The following is a 19,885-nucleotide window of genomic DNA, read 5'->3' as shown; positions in this document are numbered from 1 at the left end:
CCTGCAGCGATGAGTGATCGCTGTTCCCTGTGGTATCAATAATACAGGAGGATGTTATTGTCCCTGTGCAGGCCACAGTATCATACAGCTAAAGCAAGTGGAGGGAGGGGGGGCCCTTTCACTGGGCCCTCTTGGGTTTCAAGCCCGCAGACAGGGGTCTGACTCTTGGGAGCCGGCTGCTGCACACTTGCACAGGGCTCAATTGTAAGTCTACCTGACGGAGGGATAAATGTGTCCAAACACTGACAGCCTGCACAGTCTCTGCTGGCCCCCGTCCCCGTCGGTAAGACTACACCCCCAACCAACCCAGAGTCACAAGATGAGTCCCAGCTGAGAGACGGCTCAATAGGGAATCAGTCGGTGGGGGACATCGGACAGTTAGAGAATGGGATATATTTCCTGGGTGTGATTAACATGATCCAGATTTTCACCTTGTTTGAGCACCTAGCTGAGTGCTGTGACCTTCCTATAGCCTCGAGATGGCCCACAATACTGGACTGGAACACAAAACCATATCTAATAGATACAAATACAAAATTCCCCAAATAATGAGGAATATGTCCAGTATCTCCCTTTCCCCCTGCACATTGTCATAAACAGCAGCCAACATGCTGTAGCATGGCAAGATAACTCATGAAATATGAGGTCAATCACCAAACCCCAGAGAGAGAAAAAGTGCAGCAACCATGAGCTAAAAGCAAAGAGAGAGTTGAGGACACAGGTGGGAGGGGTGCAGAAGAGAGAGTGAGAGGTAGAGAAAGTCGGAGTGATGGTGAAACAGAGAGTGACACTCACAAAGAGGTCAGCTCCCAGTGTGTTGATACCCCTGAGGAAGACATGCTACCAAAAGCTTAAGGGGTTCTCAACGAAATGACGGATTGTAACTTTTGGTGAGTTCAGAATTTATTCTAACCAAATGTTGTGACCTCTGGTATTTTCTTTATTATTTGATATTACTTTACACTGGAAAACATGCATCTTTGCTATTCTTGTCAAAATAATCTCCTAAAGAGCTGTTTCTTTAAATTTATTTTAGTTTCATACTTCATAACTTTTATATATGGTCAATTTTCAGCATCACTTCCCTTTAACATGTCATCGATGTTGAGTAAATTAAACGGTAAATTACTGATGCTTGTTTTGGTAACCGCACAGTGAGAGTGGTAAGGTGATGTGGTGGACGGTCATTAACTTTTAATATCCCCTCTCTCCGTAGAGGTACCTTACTCCTTGAGTCCTCCCTATTACTTAAATGAAAAAAGCAGCACCTATTTAATCACAACACTTTGTGAAATCATTAGGAATAACAGCCTGAGGAAAAATATGTGACACCACTGTATCACTTTGTGTGCTGCCATGAGATGAAGATGGCTGAGAAAGGGCCAGGGATGGCCACTCTTACATTCACCAGCATCATTGTCTGTGCTGTTTTACTGGGGCAAGGATCCCCTGAGAAGACAGGTGAGTGCACCACCAACAATTTTGCTAAATAAAATATTTAGTTCTTTATTACAACATGTGTTTTTTACATGATGCTGGGTTTAAGCTGTCTCTACTGGGACTTTTTCAGAAGGTGGTAAAAAGAACCAGAGAGATGCCATTCTGAAGGAGATCCTTTCAAAATGGAGTGCAGGAAGTGGCTGGAATCCTCAAAAAGCTCCCCCAGAAACAAACAGTGAACAATCGATGCCCCCTTGGGTAAGGAATATTATGGGGGGCCTAAAGACACTTGGCCTCCTCCCCAGCAAGAACCTGCCTTCGTTGAACAAGCCATTTGACCGGCACCGTCTCTCGGGGTTCCTCTACAACATCTCTCTGTACCTCCAGGAGATGGGTGCTGAGCTGGAGGAGGCCCCCGCGGAGCCAGACGAGGAGCAGCTGTGGGAGAAAGTGCTGCATTACTTCCTGCAGTCTGAAGGCAGCGCTGTACTGAACCAGTGGAACGACCAGGCACCACCTCGACCCAGCATCAGAGTGCAGGACTGGTTTCTGTCCATGCGGGGCAGCCCTCACTGGGACTGGCTCCTGGGGCTGCTGCAGAGTCTCATCAGTCTGTCGGAGCGGCAGCCCCAAAAGCCCCTGTTGTCTTTCCTGTCGCAGAACTGGAGGACAGTGAGTGCTGTGTTTGAGGCTACACTTCAGGCTCTGCTCAGTGGCACCTATGGCCAGGCCAGTGCAGGCCTGCAGGGCTTCATCTGTGCTCTGAAGGGTCACAGTGACTGTGCCTTCAATGTCAGCTGGCTCCAGCAGCTGCTGCGCTTCCTAGAAACACGCAACTGGAAGCCTGTGGTGAGTCTACACCCAGCAGGGGAAGGTGCTGAACACAGTAGGAGCTCAAGTGCATTTGGACGATTTAAGCCCTTCAGCCTGCCCCCTGAGGCCATGAGGCAGGACGGGTTGTCTGGTCACGCATCTGTGGAAGACGCAGAGGAGGAATATCCAGAATCCATACAAAGTTTCCTGCTTCAGGCGTTATCACGTTCAGGTGGAGGAGAGAGAGGGGGCCCCATGGCACAGAATAATCTGGCTCTGGTTCAGACTTTGGATGGGCTGCGGAGCGGCCTCTTACACAGGGTGGGTAGCTCTGTCTACGGTAACCTGAGGAAGAAAGTGTCACGAGTTACCATGGCACTGCTTGATGATGTCAGCAGCCTGGTGGACGTGCCGCAGCCCAACATTCGGGGCCGGTGCTCAGTCGGTGAGTATGTGGAGGAGTTTGCCCTCAAGGTTCATAATAATAATCATAACAGAACTAAAACCAAGTTATATTAGTAAACTTCTCACACACATGTGATAATAGATTGATTAATTTCTTACATTTCCGTGTCAATGGCAAATCCTCATGATTGCAAAATTACAGCTCATTTCAACACTTCTAAACTAAATATGTTTGCCTTAACTCCCAAGCATAACAGATAAATACTGTTACGAAAAAGGTGCCCTGAAGTAAAACTCAATTTATTTGACATCCAGCCAAAATACATCAACAAAAGTAATCTCTTATTTCCTCGTAGGCAGGAGAGGAAAACAGAACGTGAACCTCATTCTTAAATTCGCCAAATAACAAAACTAACAAATAAAGTCTGTCCTTCTCTGAAGTGGCATTCAATCTACCGGTCTCTAGGGATAATGATTATGTTCCTGAGTGTTAGTCTGTGTCCATAGGGTGCTTTTACCCTTTTTTTCTCTATAATTCACAAGTTCTAGTATATCATAGAATAATTCATTAACTAGGAAAAGGCATCCTCCCATTTTAGCTTACATACAGAAATGCTGCTGTAGTTAGATACACATATCTATATCATAACTGTATGCTTTGCTTCAAAGCATGGTTGTGGAAAAAGCCATGATACTTAAGACCTTAACTAAATAAAATGCAAATTCAAACGTAAAGAAGTAAATCATGCTTTATTTTGTGTTATTCACAGAGTAAAAAACAATGCAAAGAGCCTCATAAGTTTGGCCCTGGTTTCACCTGAAAGAAGCAGAGACAGTGACTGACACTGCTTTAAAATCTTTATAATCATCCCGGCCGGTGAAAGCATCTGTTGATAGCCCAGCTAATCTCTTTATCCTCCCATTGATGTCGGTAACATTATATCTCGGGCATTGTTAGCTGAGCTGCACTGTTGCATCAGGCATGGTCGTGTACTGCAGGAGCTCCCAGCTGCCCTTTTCCACCGCTCATATACAGTAGGCCTACTCTGATTATCTGTAAATATGTGCTTTTCTTTTGTCTTTTTGAAGGTGACCTGAGACAACTGATCTTATGGTGAGATATCCCTAGGAATATAACCTTTTGTGTAATTGAAGCCACATATTTGACTGTAAGTTATAAGCAAAACAATTGTTTTTCCATTGTTCTGTTCACACCCATGCAGGGGGATAAAACATAATGTGACATGGAACACTCAGGCTTTGGGCGTTAACTCCCAGGGTCTTCCAAGCTCACTGCCTTTCCTGTCCTGTCCCTCCACGGAAGGATATGAACAAAGATCACGTCTAACACCGGCACACTCATCTCCAAAAACAGGCCCATCCTCACGAAAAATCCCAGATCAAAAACAGCTTCACGACCTCCCTATCACACCTGAGCGCTCCCAGCCACAACAAGGCAGAAGAAGAGAAAGCAGCATCCAGCAGAGAGAAATGGAGTACTTCACCTCTATAGAAATCCTGGAGGCAGCGTGTAATGAATCCATCCCGGGGTTAACAGGCGTGTCCAACTTCACTGTGTTCCTCTACTGTAAATTGTTTGAAGGGGAAAACGGGTCAGTTGATCCTGCTGAGGCCCACATGGGTCTCGACCTGCATGCTACGTGCTCTGATGCGGCTTGGTACCTGTCTGCTGCTGAGGAGGACTTCCTCTGGGTTCATGTGTGCAGCGAGTACTTTGCCCATGAATTTAACAACACAGTCTGTGCCAACTCGTCTTTTTGGCTGCAGAGAGCACATCAGGTAATGAGCCACCTTTTGATAAAGGTGTTCTGGGAAGTTGCTATATCTGTGTCACAGTTAGGGTCAGGGTTACTGTTAGGTGTGCTGAGAACATGCTCACTGTTAGGGAAGATTCTTTGAAATCATAGCTTTGCAGGCTACAAATGACTTCAGACTGAAATAATTTGAACTTCTCCAAAAGGAAGAAATCATGTTTGGTTAAAGCTAGAAAAATATATTTTTTTAAAAGATAACAAATAATTCACATGGTACTGCCAGCAAAAAAAGGTAACCCATTTGAGGTTTATCTCCAAAAATGCCACCTTGATCTCAGGGGATATACCCCCCAAAAATTGCCAACAAATTATTAACATGCATCTTTTTAGACCATTCGATTGATTTGATTATCGTTCCAGAAAGAACATGTACATAATGTTGTGTACATTAATGGTCAAAGGGGTTCAGTTACAATAGAAAATTAAAAAAACATGTTCTCTCTTTTAAGACTCTATAATGTTTGTAGTTTCAGCATTTAACTACAGAAAACATGGCAACAATTTACTTCACTACTCCAATACCACACTTGCTATGTATTGTTTTTCACTCATAATTTCTTCTACTTCATGTTTGCTTATTATATCATTATTATTTGCAGGCTGCTTCTACAAAGGACTACAATTTTTTTAACCTGACGAGTATAGATGAACTGTGTGTGCAGCTGCCGAGTGAGGCAATAGAAAGTCCGGTCCTGGATGATGACTGTCTGGCTCAGCTGGGCAGCAGGTCACTCAGTGCGCAGGCCTTCAGACACTGTTTCCTGCCCAACAACTCCGTCCTTATCTCTGCTCTGTGCGGGAGAGAGTCCCCTGACTCACAACAATCCCTGCCAGAGGAAAGCTGGGCCGCAGCGTACTGCTCAAAGATACTCAACATCTCCCATGAGGACAACTTTGAGGAGACTTGTCAGTACAGCGCATGGGCTGTGCATCATTTCACCAACTCTACGCTCCTGGAGCTCTGTGGGCAGACACATGGGTTGAGAGAGTACATTTGTCTAAATGTCACACTCTACAATAAACTGTCAACATTAATCCCTCAGTTTGCTGATTTCTGTGCAGATCTGCAGGCGGAATTGGAGGGCAGGAAGTGCCTCCTGCAGAGGTTTTTTGAAATGCTCCCGGCGCCCTATGAGTTCGACACATCGCAGCTGTGTGTGGACCCGGCTCCTCTGCTGGTGGAAGCTCTGCACAAGCTCAGTGTGTGTGAGGTCGAGGGGGGGGAGCAGGAAGGGTTTTTAGTGGTGCTGGGATATGTGTTGAGGGTCCTCGACTTCATGGTAGGCCTCTCTTCGGGCCTGGATGAGGGGGAGAGAGAGGCGAGACAAGGTTTGGGTCAGGCCATCCTCCTCTCCAGTCTCCTTGACAACACACCCTGGGCCGCACTGCAGCCAGAAGCACAAAGGAGCATCCTTCACACCGTGGGAGTTTTCCTCCGCAGGGAGCAGAACGCCACTCTCAAAGAGGACCTACTGAGCTGCTTCAGTGTAAGATAGCTTACACACACACTCACACACACACAAACACACAAAGCAAAGAGTAACTTGTTTTTTCTGTTACATCAGCCCGTCCTATGGGACCTCATCCAGCGGGACGACAACTCGTCTGCCCTGAGGTTCCTGCTGCAGGTACTGGCCTGTGCAGCTACTTTCCCATTGAACCTACACAACATCTCAGCTACCTGAACTTTATATTTAGATGAATCTCTTTATCTTTCCAGGAGTACCTCCAAATGCCCAGAGACAGCATCCGCACTCTTGTGATGTCTGCAGAAAAAGATGCTGTAAAGAGATTCATCTCCCACATGCATCAGAGCTGGGACCAGCTGCAAGTTGAGACCGACCAGGTCTGTCCTCAAACTCTGAAGAAAGTGCTGTACTATCATTGATAAAAAATGTATATGGACAGCTCAACCTAAAATGTTACAAAATTATACCTCTAACCCGCAGTGCTATTTATCAAACCCCAAAAAAAACTAAATATAGTTTTTCAAGTTCTTGCCCACAAGACGTGAAGTGCCATTTAGTTCCATTATATTTATAAGAGAAGGTACAAGTCTCTACCAATCTTATCAATCAACCCAGATTAAATAATAGCATCACTGATAAGAGAAATGTCTTTTTTATTTTGTGCCAAATTGTGAAGTTGAAACCTTTTGTGCAGGTCCCTTTATTCCCTCAGTTTACTCCAGAGGGATGCTCTATTGCCTTTTCTTTGCTCTATCTGTTTAAAAAAATAAAATGTCACGGCCCATGCATAGTTAAAGAGGGCCAAATTGAATGCACATCAGTTTGTGTCCCGCTCTTTTGTTTTCTCTGTCAGGCGTCTCAAAAAGAGTTGCAGGCCATGGAAACAATGACCGCTGCTTTCATCCATAAATTCCCCCGAGTGACCCCTGAATTGTTCGTGGACATGTCTCAGTTCATCCCCTTCATGTCTGTTTCCGATATTATGAGCTTCCCAGCATCCCTGATAGTCAACGACAGCGTGTGAGTCACTGAGATAAGAAATAGTTGCGTTTTATTTATCTTACTCTTCTAGTGCTTACAGATTCTGTGTTGCTCTTTAGGTTGACAGCCATTCGTGACCACAGCTCCGGGATGAAGTCGCTGCAGAAAAAGGCCTTTGTGAAGAGACTCCTGCAGTCCAGTGTGGTTGGGGATGTCCCAACATGGCCACCGTACTTTCTCAGTTCAATCCTCCCACTTTTGCCTTACCTCCCAGTCAGTCATTTTCAGCAGCTGACAACCAAACAGGTTGGCTCTCTTTCACAGTTTGTTATCGCAGACATGGTCAGACGATAAGTAAATTATTGTTAATATTAAATATGAACAAGGGAGAATCAAACACTCCTGGAGAGGGGCATACCAGGAAAAAAGGAAATAATAAGCCATTGCCTTCATAGATCTCACTCCAGTTATGGAAGATGTGGCAGTGCTCTCCACCATCATTACATTAAACCATCACTCAGTGGAGAACTTACTTAGACTCTTTACTTAACCAAATAGCTACTTACACACTTTAAAAATACTTTGTTACCAATAAAATGGCTGCATTAAGAATGTTACTTAAGAACAAGTTTGTTTGGAATAGCAGATGATGTTTTAAAATATAGAAAGATAGTAGAACATTGTCACATTTGAGAAGCTGGAACCATTATTTATTACAAACTGTTTTTCTCAATGTACTAATCGTTCCATCTCTGTATACACTTTTGTTGATAATTTATAGCGAAACTTATACAACTTGTTTTTTATAAGCATTTGTATGTGTTGTATGTACGAATCAAAATTTGTGGAGAAACTAGTAAATTAAACCTTTTTATGCTTTATTTCCGTCTAGCTTACTCCTCTGCTAGAGTTGCTAGGCAACAGTAGTCTGGATGGTGTAAGGGGGCGCCATGTGCTGCGGACGCTCTTCAGCAACAGGAATAATTTTACACGTGATGACATACCAAGGTGAGACCCAGAAACTCTCTCTCTTGTCTCTCTCTCTCTAGAGGGCCAAAACCAAAGTGCCATCCCATGTGTTTTGCAGGTTAGGAGTGCTTGTCTGTTACCTGGATCCAGGGGAGCTGGGATCCTTTCTCCAGGACTCGGCTGTGTCCTCGGCTCTCTGGCAGCAGCTGGCTCAGTGCATGTCCAAAGGGTTGGTCAGCACCAGCGGCAGGGTGAGCAGCAACTGTTCATGAGTCCAATACATCAAATGTGCTTTAAAACGACGTCCTCAATACTGACTATGTCTGTTAAACGATGTTTCGTGGTCAGCTGTCCTCTTGGTTGATACCTGCTGCTGAAGCCCTGAACATCAGCAGCATGGCCCCTCGGGAGCTCTTGGCCCTCAGCGGTCTGTTTCCTCAGTTAGGAACTTCCTTCCTGCTGTCGCTCCCCTCACAGCAACTTCTGGAAATCCTCTCACAACCAGGATCACACAGTTACTCCCCAGCACAGGTCAGCAGGGATATATTTTTCATTTTTCATGTGACTTCTTGTCATGTCTTAGTATTAGTCAGGTCAAACGTGCTTCACAGAGTGTTTGAAGAAAGGCAGGAATGTTCAAATAGATATACATCAGATAATATTAACAAAGACATATTAATACAATCAGAGTGCCACAGCATTCAATTTACAACAATGAAAGTTGCACACAAATAAAGACCTAATAAAGAAACTGTTAAGGCTTTGGAAATGATTTGATTGGGTTATTCGATATTCGAAAACCAAACCTTTTGGGTCAAATAAATGTTTGATTTCCATAAAAATGATTACATTTGGTTAACAAATCAAAAAAACATTTTCTCTAAGATACTACATGGATCTAAGATTCAGCCTTTACTGTTACATGTACTGTGAGGGTTTTCTCAGAACTGCAGACAATGCTTGCCAAATTTCTAGTGAAAGAAGATGATAATGTGTGAGATATGTGACCTTTGCACGATAACATTTCTATATCGATGTTTGAATATCTCTTCATTTTTAATGTTCCCAGGCTTTTCAAATATTACACAAAATATCACAGAACACCACTGTAAGTACACAGCTTTCAAAAATATATTGGCTGCATTTCAGCCCACTGCACTTTCATCAGTGTGTTTCTCTCTCCCTGGCAGCTCACTGTAGACCAACTGTGCAGACTGAGGCCGTTATTCTCGGGTCTCTCCCCCGCTGTGCTCAGAGACCTCCAGTGGCATGAGATCAGTGAAGCTGCCCACTGTCAGTGTTGGAGGACCATGCTAATTGAGCTTAAACCCGGACATAGAGCCATGCTATACAATGCAATGCAGGAGGTGACGCCGCTAATATCTGTACAACACTTCTCTTATCTTTTCATCCCTCCTTATAATTAGCTTTGGCTCGTCTGTTTTCACATGAGGATTAGATTGACAATAGAGGTGGTAAGGTTAATTTCCTTCCTGACAGATAAATCTCACAGGGCAAATATGACATTAAGTTAATTAAAAAAATCATTGGACTAATTATCTAGCTAATTTGGTTTTCCAGGAAGTTAATTTGATCCACATTTTTCGTCCTTTTTTATGTTTACTTTAAAGGCTTCTTGGTTTAAATTCACCTTCTTGTATTGTTGTGTGAGTTAACAGGCTCTTCACAGAGACTTGCAGAACATCACTCCGCAGGTGAACTGCCTTCTACCATGGCTCCCTCTGAGGAAGCTGACAGAAACTTTAAATGGGGAAACAGTTCTGAGAGATGTTGGCCTGTACAGAGACGTGCGCTGGTCGCCACAGCAGGTGCGCACTTTACCTTAACCTACCTTTGAGTGCTGTTTCACACTGCATTGATACCACAACAATGGGTTGGTGGTTCTCTGACTAAAGAAGAAAATGTTACCAGCTTCGGTCCCATTAATCTGCAACTCATTAGATATGCTTCAGGTGAGCCTTTCAGGATATTAATACTCCCCACGCATCAGCTGCCATCAAGCTAATTAGTTTGGATGTAATACAATGGTGTAGAGGAGTGTAGTATAAATTTATAATGGCTACCTTAAAGGGATTTTGTCACAGCCAAGAGTATATTTCACCTCCTGTTCCCGGCCTAACAAGACCTGAGTCAAATCAATAAAGTTTGCCCTTTTCAGTGAGTCGCTGCATCGCAGTATACTGTGACACTTAATATAAAACCAAAAACATGATATTTATACAAACCAAAAGTTTAATCTTTCTATACCTTGCCATTGTGTTTGATATTTTGGAGACATCTGTGTGATTTTAAGCAACATGTCAACCACACTGTTGTCCCTTCAATAATTCAATTCAATACTAATCTGAATGTTTTTAGGTTTAACCCAAAACTCTTTGCACCTATTTAGAAAGTAATTTAAGTTTATTAGGTATTGCACCTTTCATATAATGTGCTTTACAAGAATAAAAATACAAGGTAGTGTCTCTGGTGGGCTACATCAGTGATATACAACCTATGTTGAATTTAAACCCAGACTACATTTTTGCTGTGCAGCTGGAGATGAATTTTAAACAAACCAAAAGTTGGAGACATATTTCCACAGCTTCAACAGATAGACATACTTGTTGTTATACCTAGGGGCACAACTCATGTCACAGAAGCAGTACACAATTGCAACCACCCTGAACACAGAATAGAGCGCAGAAAGACATATTAAGAAAAAAAATAAAACAAGAGTTACAATGAAAAAGTGTTCCTTTTAAATATGTGCATACAATGTGCAAACGTTTGTATGGTGTGCAAAATGGATATAGTTATGAGGTTGTTTATCGATGAACAATTCTTCATCCACTCTTGAGTCCAGACTGAGGCATTAGAGGAAAGTGTTCATCCTTTAGAAACATGTATTGGATAATGCTGGCGTGTATGTGAGGGTTATGGGATCATTACAAAAATGTGTGAACAATATTCTATTTTTTCTTTGTCGTGACAGGCACAACTTCTGTTCAAAAAGATCCATACATTTAAAAACATTACCCGAAATATGGTGAGGTAAGTTGGATGAATTTGACCAGATCCTTGAGATCATTGGTATTAATCATGATGTATTTGAACTTGCAAATTGAACACATTTCCAGGTGTGATACTCATCCAATAAGCAATTTAAATAAAACTTCTCTTTTTACTTTTAGGGATCTGGGTAATATTGCCAGTGGCATGAGTTGTGACTTTTTGAAGCTTTGGATCAACGATACAGATTTTGCAGAGCTGCTTCAGTTTGTGATTGAGCTCCCTGGAGGCGTGAGACCGGCTCTGGTGAGGAACAAACACTTCAGCACCTCTCACAGTCTTTATAGTCTCTGATACGTAGCCATGATTCATGAATGTGCTGTTTTCACATATCAAATGACAATATTATGTTTGATTCTAACAAGTTCAGATATGTTCTGTCTGTGTTTCCAGAGAAAATGTATTGTAGAAGAACTGAGGAAACAACCCCAGCTCGCACTCAGTGCTTTGAGCTCTGAGTTTGCTGTAACTTTACCGTATGTATCTCTTTTTAAAACGTAAATATTTCACCGTTTTGCCAAAATAACTGCTTTAACACTTCTGCTCTGTTCTATTTCAGCGTGACAATGATAGAGGATCTCTCTAATGTATCCTTCAGAGCCATTCTGGACCACATTCAGGCACACTTTGAGGATTTCCTCAGACTGCCATATTACAAGCAGACACATTTGGCAGAGAAGGCCGTAACTGAGCTGGTAAACACAAACAAAACCCATCAAAATACTGCCTTCATCATCTGCGTATCTTTAGATGATGTGAAGGAGTTGACACATTTCTTAAAATAGAAAAGTGATCAGAAACCATGCCGCATGTAATCTATTAACATCCTTATGTTGGAACAGAAATCCTTAATTAATCTCAGGGTATTTAAGATGATAAACTGGCACCATGAGCATTCAGAACAAATGCTATTTTTGGTAAAAGGAAATTAGCGCTTGCCTCTGTGATTGTGACTCGTGTATTTGGTTTGTTTAAACAAACTGATGTGGCAGAAAGACCACACAGCATTTGTTTTTTTCAAGCTATTTCAAGAAAGCACACACGAACAGACACAAACAGAGAACAGATGGAGACAGAGATTCAGAACATAACCTGCTTCATCCTCTCAACAGCATGTCACACCACCAGTGAAGTCATATCAGTGTGAAATCCCTGTGATCCAGCCCTACTGACGGTGTGCTGCTCTGCAGGGCTCTTTTCAGGTTCAGGGGGAGATTGATGGCTCCACTCTGGACATCCTTGGGCCTTTACTGCCTTTCCTGGACCGGGACAGTTTGGCTCTGGTGGACAGAACAGCTGTGGCTCTGCGGCTCGAGGAGATGAGAAGTTTCTGCCTTCCTAAAGAGACTCTGAGAGAAATGAGTGTCCTGCTCACAAAGAAAGACCTCCTCGGGTAAAAACACTCCTCATGTCCCGGTTATAACACATGGGTCAATAAAATGTTAAGATATTGATTTCAAAAATTATTGAAGTGAGTTATAATAGCAACAACTATCTGAAAATTGTCAAAAGTATGTTAGGGGCTCATTTCAAAAATATGCCTAATATATAATGTTTGGTCGCTACATATTTTTTCTAGACATCTTTAAAAAAAACAAATACACATTTATATTTTGATGGTGCACGATAACATATATCACAGTTCATCCTTAGGTAAACAGGAATGTGTGTAGCAAAGTTTCATGGTAATCCACCAAAAAGTCATTGAGATGTGTCAGTCTGAAACAAAGTGATGGACTGACAGGGAGTCCTATCCATAGAACCGTAAAAATCATAAATAAGTGAAAACAAGTATTCGGTTTATACCTTTTGATTCCTATCCTCTAAAATGCATTAAATTCCATATAGAAAACTTGCTTGTAAGACATGGTTTGCATACATCTGCAGTGATAGTAAGATATGTGTACTCATTGCCAGGGAGCCGTCTAAATGGCAGGTTGGGGATGTGGAACATTTGGGCCGGCTGGTGTTTTCTCTCTCCACAAAGCAACTTAACTCCATCCCTCTGGTAAGCACCTAAAAGCATCAACCCAGGGATTTAATTAATCTTACCTGCTTTTGGAGACACGGACTGATATGTGTTTCCCCTGTGCAGACAGTGTTGAATACAGACACAGTGGAGCAGGTGCTGGAGGGCCAAAGTCTCTGGGAGGACAGTGTGGTGGGCGGAGTCTGTGTATCTCAGTGTGTGGACCAGCAGCGGCAGAAACTGAAGACTCAGAGTCTCATTCGAGGGATTGTCAAAGCTCGGAGCAGGAGGGCCAAAGGTTCTCTGAATATTTTCTATCTAAGCTGGCGTGATACTGTGGCTTATGTTTGGTGTAAGTTTTAACAGAGTGTTACATTCACTGCCCTCTCTTTGTGCAGTGCCAGTCCCAAGCTGTGCAGACATCAGAGGGACGTTTCCTTCAGCTTGGACCTCAACTCAGCTCAGCCGTATGACACAGCAGGATCTGAATCAGTGCGTAGAAGTTTTTGCTCAGGATGCTTCTCTCAGCTCTGAGCAACGCCGAGCACTCTGGGTGAAACTCAGGCAGGTCAGTAAAACTGTGAAAGACCACAGGAGGTTTAGAATGTCTCAAATATATTTCTTCACCCAAGCATGATCTTTATTGGTTTCTTTATAAACGCCCAAAGGCTGAATCAGCCCATTACTCACCCCCTCCCCACTACCACCACACATCCCCTGTAACCCATCCAACCAGTATTTTCTCTTTAGTATATAACTATTCTAAGAAAATAAATAAATAAATAAAAACAGGGGAAAATAAGAAAGTACATTCCGGGAATTAAAAGCCCTTGTGAATAATTTTTGTGCGGGATGAAACAAATAAACAAATAAAACAGACGTAATTCAGAAATGTTAGAAAATAAATCCAACTATTTTAAACTCACCTGATTTTTCCTTCAGGTTATATAGTCTTTTAATGTTGTATACATGACACTTCTTAATTCGTCCATCAAGCAACTGTGGGTAGATGTTCATCTTTGTTGTGTTTTTTCACATCATCACCTTTCCCCCTCGCGGTATACAGTAGATATTGTTCCCATCAGGCCAATCTGAATACAGTATAAGTACAAATTCTAATTCCACAGTGTTAAAACACTAGGTTACAGGTAAAAGCACTGCATCGGAAATGTTACTCAAATAATGTAACCTGTGACCAATATTTAAGCCTATATTATATTATCAGATTAGCCCAAAGTGACACCTTCAGTGTTTGTTTTGTCCACCAACAGTCCAGACCTCATAATTATGTAAAAACATGTAATTGTGGTGTTGGTGAGATTCTGCTTTCATCAGTCCCTTCCTGGCTAGTAGTTGCCAACCATGAGAGAGATTACAGCAGAGTGAAACGTTTTAACATCAACATAATCTGTGGTTGAAACATGTTCTGGTTCTTCGCTCACTGCAGTCCTTCGGTCCGGTGAGAGAGCTAGGGGGGGATCAGGTGCTAGCTCTGGGCCCGCTGGTGACTGAGATGGGAGACAGAGAGCTGCACGACGCCAACCTCACAGACCAGGGAGTGTTGGCACATCTGGGGACACTGACACACTGGAGCCCAAAGAAGGTATAGTATTTAACATTCTGATGTACAACTGGAAGTAACGGGAATTATCTCCTCATAAACACTTTGGTATTATTAGTATGTGTTTAATGTTTCTATCTGTGTTTTTGTTTAAAGATGAGAGCGTTGATTTTAGGTGTGATGCGGAAACGAAAACTGAAAGTGGAGCAGTTAACAGCTCTTGATCTGGCAACGTTTGGCCATCTGATGTGTGGCCTGTATCCCTCAGAGATCAGAAGACTGAGCGCCTACAACCTCAGGTCGGTCACATACCTAAAGTATAAATGGTTAGTGGTAATTGGACTGAATTTATATAGCGCTTGTCCATTCTTTACAACCACTCAAAGTGCTTTTACAAATACAAGTCAGCATTCCCCCGGTTCACACAGAGGCAGAGGCCGCCATACAAGGTGCCATCTGCATGGGGAACAATTTACAAGACCAAACAAGACCAAATAACACGCTATAAAAGAAGGATCACACTCAGCAATATGTAGTCAAAAATAATTGTGACATATATTCAATACAGGTAAATGGCATCAAAACAAAGATGAACATATACCCAGTGCTAAAATCTTAAAAAATACATTTACTAAAGTACTGCACAGGTATTTATTTATTATTATTTCCATTTGAGGCTATTTTCTATAATATGATTCTGTGGAATGAGTACATTTACTTATTATACTTTGATTACATTTGAATGCTTACACTTTTCTACTTGAATGCAGGACTTTAACAGAGTTTTAAACACTAAGTATGTCTATGTTATCCTTAATAAGTGATCTGAGTTCGTCCACCACATACAGTCCAAAGATGTTGACGAATACTGCACCTACACAACACTACTGAGCAGCATTGATAAAAAAGTATAAATCCTTTAAATGCCATAACAGAATGACTTGCTTTAGGTTTCAGAGAGACATACATTGATTTTACATCCACCTGCCTACAGTTGCTAAATAACAGGAGGCTTGTGTGCATTTCTTAGAAGCACAACACTCTTAAAACATTCTGCATAGCCAGAGGAGGATAAAGTGCTAAATCGTTTTCTCACACTGCAGTCTGGCTGTCCTGTTCCTGCGGGAGACGTCCCTGCCGTGCACGGAGCAGCAGATGGAGGTGTTGACAAGCCGTTTGTCCAGACCTGAGGCCTTTGGTCCACTCAGTGCTTGGGGACCAGAAGTTTTCACGGAAATTGGGACAATAGCAGGTACAATGAAACATAATATCCTTCGGGGTATGAACGTTTTTGTGATAAACCTTTTCTTAAATTGTTTTAAGTGAGGAGGGTGCAAGCAGGAAACGACAGCTCCTGGATGGAAAGTTGCAATTAAAAATATCCCTGAGCGTATACAAGTTTCGACAAATGTTTATACTACTTGTGATTTTACAAGAAGAAGATTATTTTCTGACTAAACATTGTTTGTGTCTCTGTCCAGTGGGCCTGGAGGACATGGTGCTGTCAGCTCTGGTACAAGAACAGGTGGAGGGAATCTCCCCTGGAGCCATCGCCCTGATGTCCCCGAGAAAAATGGCAGTGAGTGTGAACCACGATTCTATGGCTAATTTATTCAAGCGACACGACACTCTATAGCTTCATTATAAAGGTATATTAATGACATGTTATATAATTGCACTAATGGCAAATCTCTCTTACTTTTAAGATATGACATTTTACTTCAACAACAATCAAAGCCTTATAAAAGTGTCAAAGAAATGAATCAATAACTCTTTTGACTTGTTACATTAGGAAAAATAGTGGTATTTAAAATAAATAAATGATGGTTTGATTTTATTTTGCTGTTGTGGGGGAAAAAGTAGTTAAATTCTTGAAATAACTAAAAGTATGAATCTACTGTATCACTGAGAAAATACTCCACCACAAATAAAAACCTTATCCAAGTATACATTTGAAGTATTACCAGCAAAGTGCACTTAAAGTTTCAAAAGTAAAAGTGTTATTTCCATATCTATAAATTAACCTTTGTCTTTGTTTGATGTATCTTCTCTCTTTTTTTGGCAAACTAATTACACTAATTTGTATATTGGATGTTTGGGAGGAAGACAAAGTCAGAACAGAAAGGGATTCTTTTAAGAGGTGCTGGATCTTTTACACAATATTATCAAGAGTGTATTTTGACATGATATATAAATAATAAAAAATGTAATATCAAAGTTATTGTTAATACCAGTATATCCCAACACCCCTAATAGGTTCATAAGTGACTCCTCTAGAATGACAGTATCTTGTGTGTGTGTGTGTGTGTGTGTGTGTGTGTGTGTGTGTGTGTGTGTGTGTGTGTGTGTGTGTGTGTGTGTGTGTGTGTGTGTGTGTGTGTGTGTCTGTGTTTGACAGGTGGTGTTCAGTGCTGTTCAGATGTCGTGGCTGAGTGCCGAGCAGGCGTGGGCCGTCTCCGAGGAGCAGTGGGCAGAGCTGGACACCGAGCAGAGGCACGCTGTCGGCCTCGCAAGATATGAAGGAGACGTACTGCTGGAGCTGAGAGGTGTGTCTTTAAAAAAAACACTAGGAGGATAAAATGTATTTTTAATAACCTCCTTCATAATGAGGTTGTCTTGTTTCCTTGATGAAATGTTTGTGAGTGTATATCTTTTATATTACTTGTTTACACTCACAGGTTTTTACGAGGTGTAAATAAGGTGATAATGAATGCTGTGTTTCTGCTTCCACAGGGAGAAACTCGGCTCCAGCAGCAGACAGCTTCTCTATCCGCTCCCTGGCTCTGTGCCTCTTGTTATGGCAACTCATTTAACAAGATGGAATGAGAGTAATTGTCCCTTGACCTCCCTTGGAAGCAACATATTTGTACTTCAAATAAATATTTTGAACTGTTCTGTTTCCCTTGTGAGTTGTTCCTTTAATTTACATCGCTCTTGATTGTGCTCTGCTGCACATGTTTCTCTTTTATTGCAGCTATCCACTTGAGAATAGATAAGTGTATGAGATGGTACTATATTTAATATTCTTTTGATAGAACAAGTATAGGAAACAATGCAATAATACATGTTTGTGTGACAGAGAACATGGCGTTTGAAACGTTACATCATGTGTAGTCAAACAAAACCACTTGAGATTGTATTTTATTGAACTAAACAAAATGTCCCTTTACCTACAGACACTATGGGATGATAAACGACATTTTAAATCTTTCTCACATTTATTTCTATCATGATGAAGCACTAACTACCTGAAACTCTTGAAGTGCAGTACATATCCTTTCTCGTAGTGTCTTCTATACTTCCTGTATGTTTGTAGCAAATATTTCATCTCCTCTGTACAAACTGAGATAACATGTATCTGTTTTTTAGCATTAAAAACGTCACGAGGGGATAGATTAAGTATCAGAACTGTTATAGACTTCCAATCTGTAAATCTGATGATTTACTAATCCCTCTTGATGCCCCTGCACGCAGATTATGTGCTTTCCATGTTTTGAGAACTGCGACACTGTGACTGGACTTTAAGTGACAGCACTAGTCAAGTTACAACTGCTACAGTTTGTCTATTTGTCTGTATATTTTTTTCTAAATTAAAAACACAAATGTTTGCTCTTACTGTAAGTAATTAACTGGGAAAGTCTCATGGTGGTATCTATTAGTGTTTATCCTATTTTCATTGTGATATATTTTTGTTCCATTTTTAACCTATTCTCTGAAACGTTGATGATTAAACAGCGCCCTTTGGTTTATGTGCGTAGAATGAAAGAGGTCAGATTACCAACCAGGCAAAGCAAGCAACTGCCCCGAGGCATTGGGAACCAAGAAAGCCCCCTAGGTTCACTGCCTGTTCATTCTTCTTTTTCAATTATTTTGGTATAGAATCTGACCCGCTAAAGTACTATATCTATAAGGGAAATATTAGCACATGGTATAGCTTTGTGTTGTACAGGGGCTCCTTATGAAAATGTAATTGTTGTTAACTGTTGAAACAATAAGCAGTTATTGGCCTCACATGTCTTATTTTCAATTATTAGTTTTTTTTAGTACTGTATGGCCTTGCAGTATTAGTTCCAGTTGAATAATTACAGAAAATGAGAGGAGAGAGGGGGAGAGAGAGAGGGAGATAGAGTAGAGGCCGGACGAGGAACCAGGGATGTTGCGGTTCATGGTTGACGGCGAGGGCAGCCCCCTAGTGCATATTTCCAATCAAATTTGGTTTAATTTAATTATCACAAACTCTGACGCACAGAAAACCTTGCACCAGATTAATGGGGGGGGGGGGGGACGCATCACCTGCAGGAAACAGCGTCTGAGGGCTTCTTAATATTTAATAAACTATGAATGTTTCATATCCATGTAACGGGAAGAAACTCAGCTAACTGATCATTTTTATTTATTTTTGCAAAATAACACTGAGCCTCTTAATTAGCCACGAGCGAAAAAATGCTAACGCCGTTTGCACAGAAAACACGGTATAACACCCTTATTACTTATCGTAACTGCACATCCAACATATCGATTAGCATCGTGAGATGAAACAGAATCGATCAGTACATACATCATCACTCCTTGATAAGAACTCGCAAAGCTATTTACAAGAACAGACATCAAAACATGTGGCGCTAGGTAGCTAAAAACGGCAACATGGCTCAGCTTGATCGTTGTCTGGTCAAAAGTGGTCTTCAATGGCATTAAAACGATAAAAACGCTGCTGAAGTTAATTTATAGGTTAATCCAATGTGTCTGTGTCCCTTTGAAATTATTTCTGATAATCCATAAGCAATAAACCTGCTTTTCCGTTTCCAGATGTCAGAGCGAGAGATAGGTTCACGCTGATGCAAACCTGCATGCACAAAGACCCCACCTTCTTTTTTTACCATGTGTGTGTATAGGGAAATTCACCTTCGATTCTATTGGCTCTAACGGTCAAAAAGAGATGTCAATCACCAAAATCGACCAATGGGTTTTCACCCAAATCACCTCAGAGGTGGAGTTTTGTTTGCTAAACCTCTCTAAAAAGGTCAAATGTCACTTGTTTTGCATCAATCTTGATAAAGGGTACTTATTATATGTTGTTCTTTGGATTCCTAAAGCTTTTAGTCTACCTTACCATCATCCAAGGGTAGTTTCACCATAAGTAACAAATAATTTTTGGACGGACACTATAATTTACAGTTTTTTACTATGTTCAATCTGAATTTTCTTTAAAATAAAAAAACATCTATATTGATTCTGACTTTTCTACATCCAACTCACAGGTTTATCATTACTTTGACATGTATTATTATTAATGTAACCCTTTTAGAAAGGAAGATATGGTCATTTGTTCTGGGAATGTCATTTTCGAGCCTGAGACCTGAAAAACAGGCTC

At 41.5% G+C, this 19,885-nt stretch overlaps 1 protein-coding gene across 1 annotated transcript; it reads left to right on the top strand.

Annotated features, from left to right (window-relative positions):
• The first annotated feature begins 598 nt into the window (after positions 1-598).
• Positions 599-18,117, top strand: LOC307028335 (stereocilin). The gene is made up of 30 exons (XM_079663269.1): positions 599-890; positions 1,302-1,461; positions 1,571-2,698; positions 3,748-3,772; positions 3,882-4,458; positions 5,093-5,980; positions 6,059-6,121; positions 6,214-6,339; positions 6,816-6,982; positions 7,063-7,249; positions 7,836-7,951; positions 8,031-8,163; positions 8,261-8,443; positions 8,982-9,020; positions 9,103-9,279; positions 9,592-9,741; positions 10,908-10,966; positions 11,107-11,230; positions 11,378-11,460; positions 11,544-11,679; positions 12,175-12,377; positions 12,902-12,992; positions 13,080-13,251; positions 13,352-13,521; positions 14,401-14,556; positions 14,671-14,813; positions 15,618-15,766; positions 15,996-16,093; positions 16,913-17,060; positions 17,248-18,117. Exons 2-30 carry the CDS (start codon positions 1,362-1,364, stop codon positions 17,325-17,327), a joined length of 5,871 nt encoding a protein of 1,956 aa, XP_079519395.1. The 5' UTR covers positions 599-890; positions 1,302-1,361; the 3' UTR covers positions 17,328-18,117.
• Positions 18,118-19,885: the final 1,768 nt, after the last annotated feature.

The sequence above is a fragment of the Notothenia rossii genome (genome assembly GCF_949606895.1).
Source record: "Notothenia rossii genome assembly, chromosome: 2".
Lineage (NCBI taxonomy): Eukaryota > Metazoa > Chordata > Actinopteri > Perciformes > Nototheniidae > Notothenia > Notothenia rossii.
This window is presented reverse-complemented; position numbering and strand designations above follow the sequence as displayed.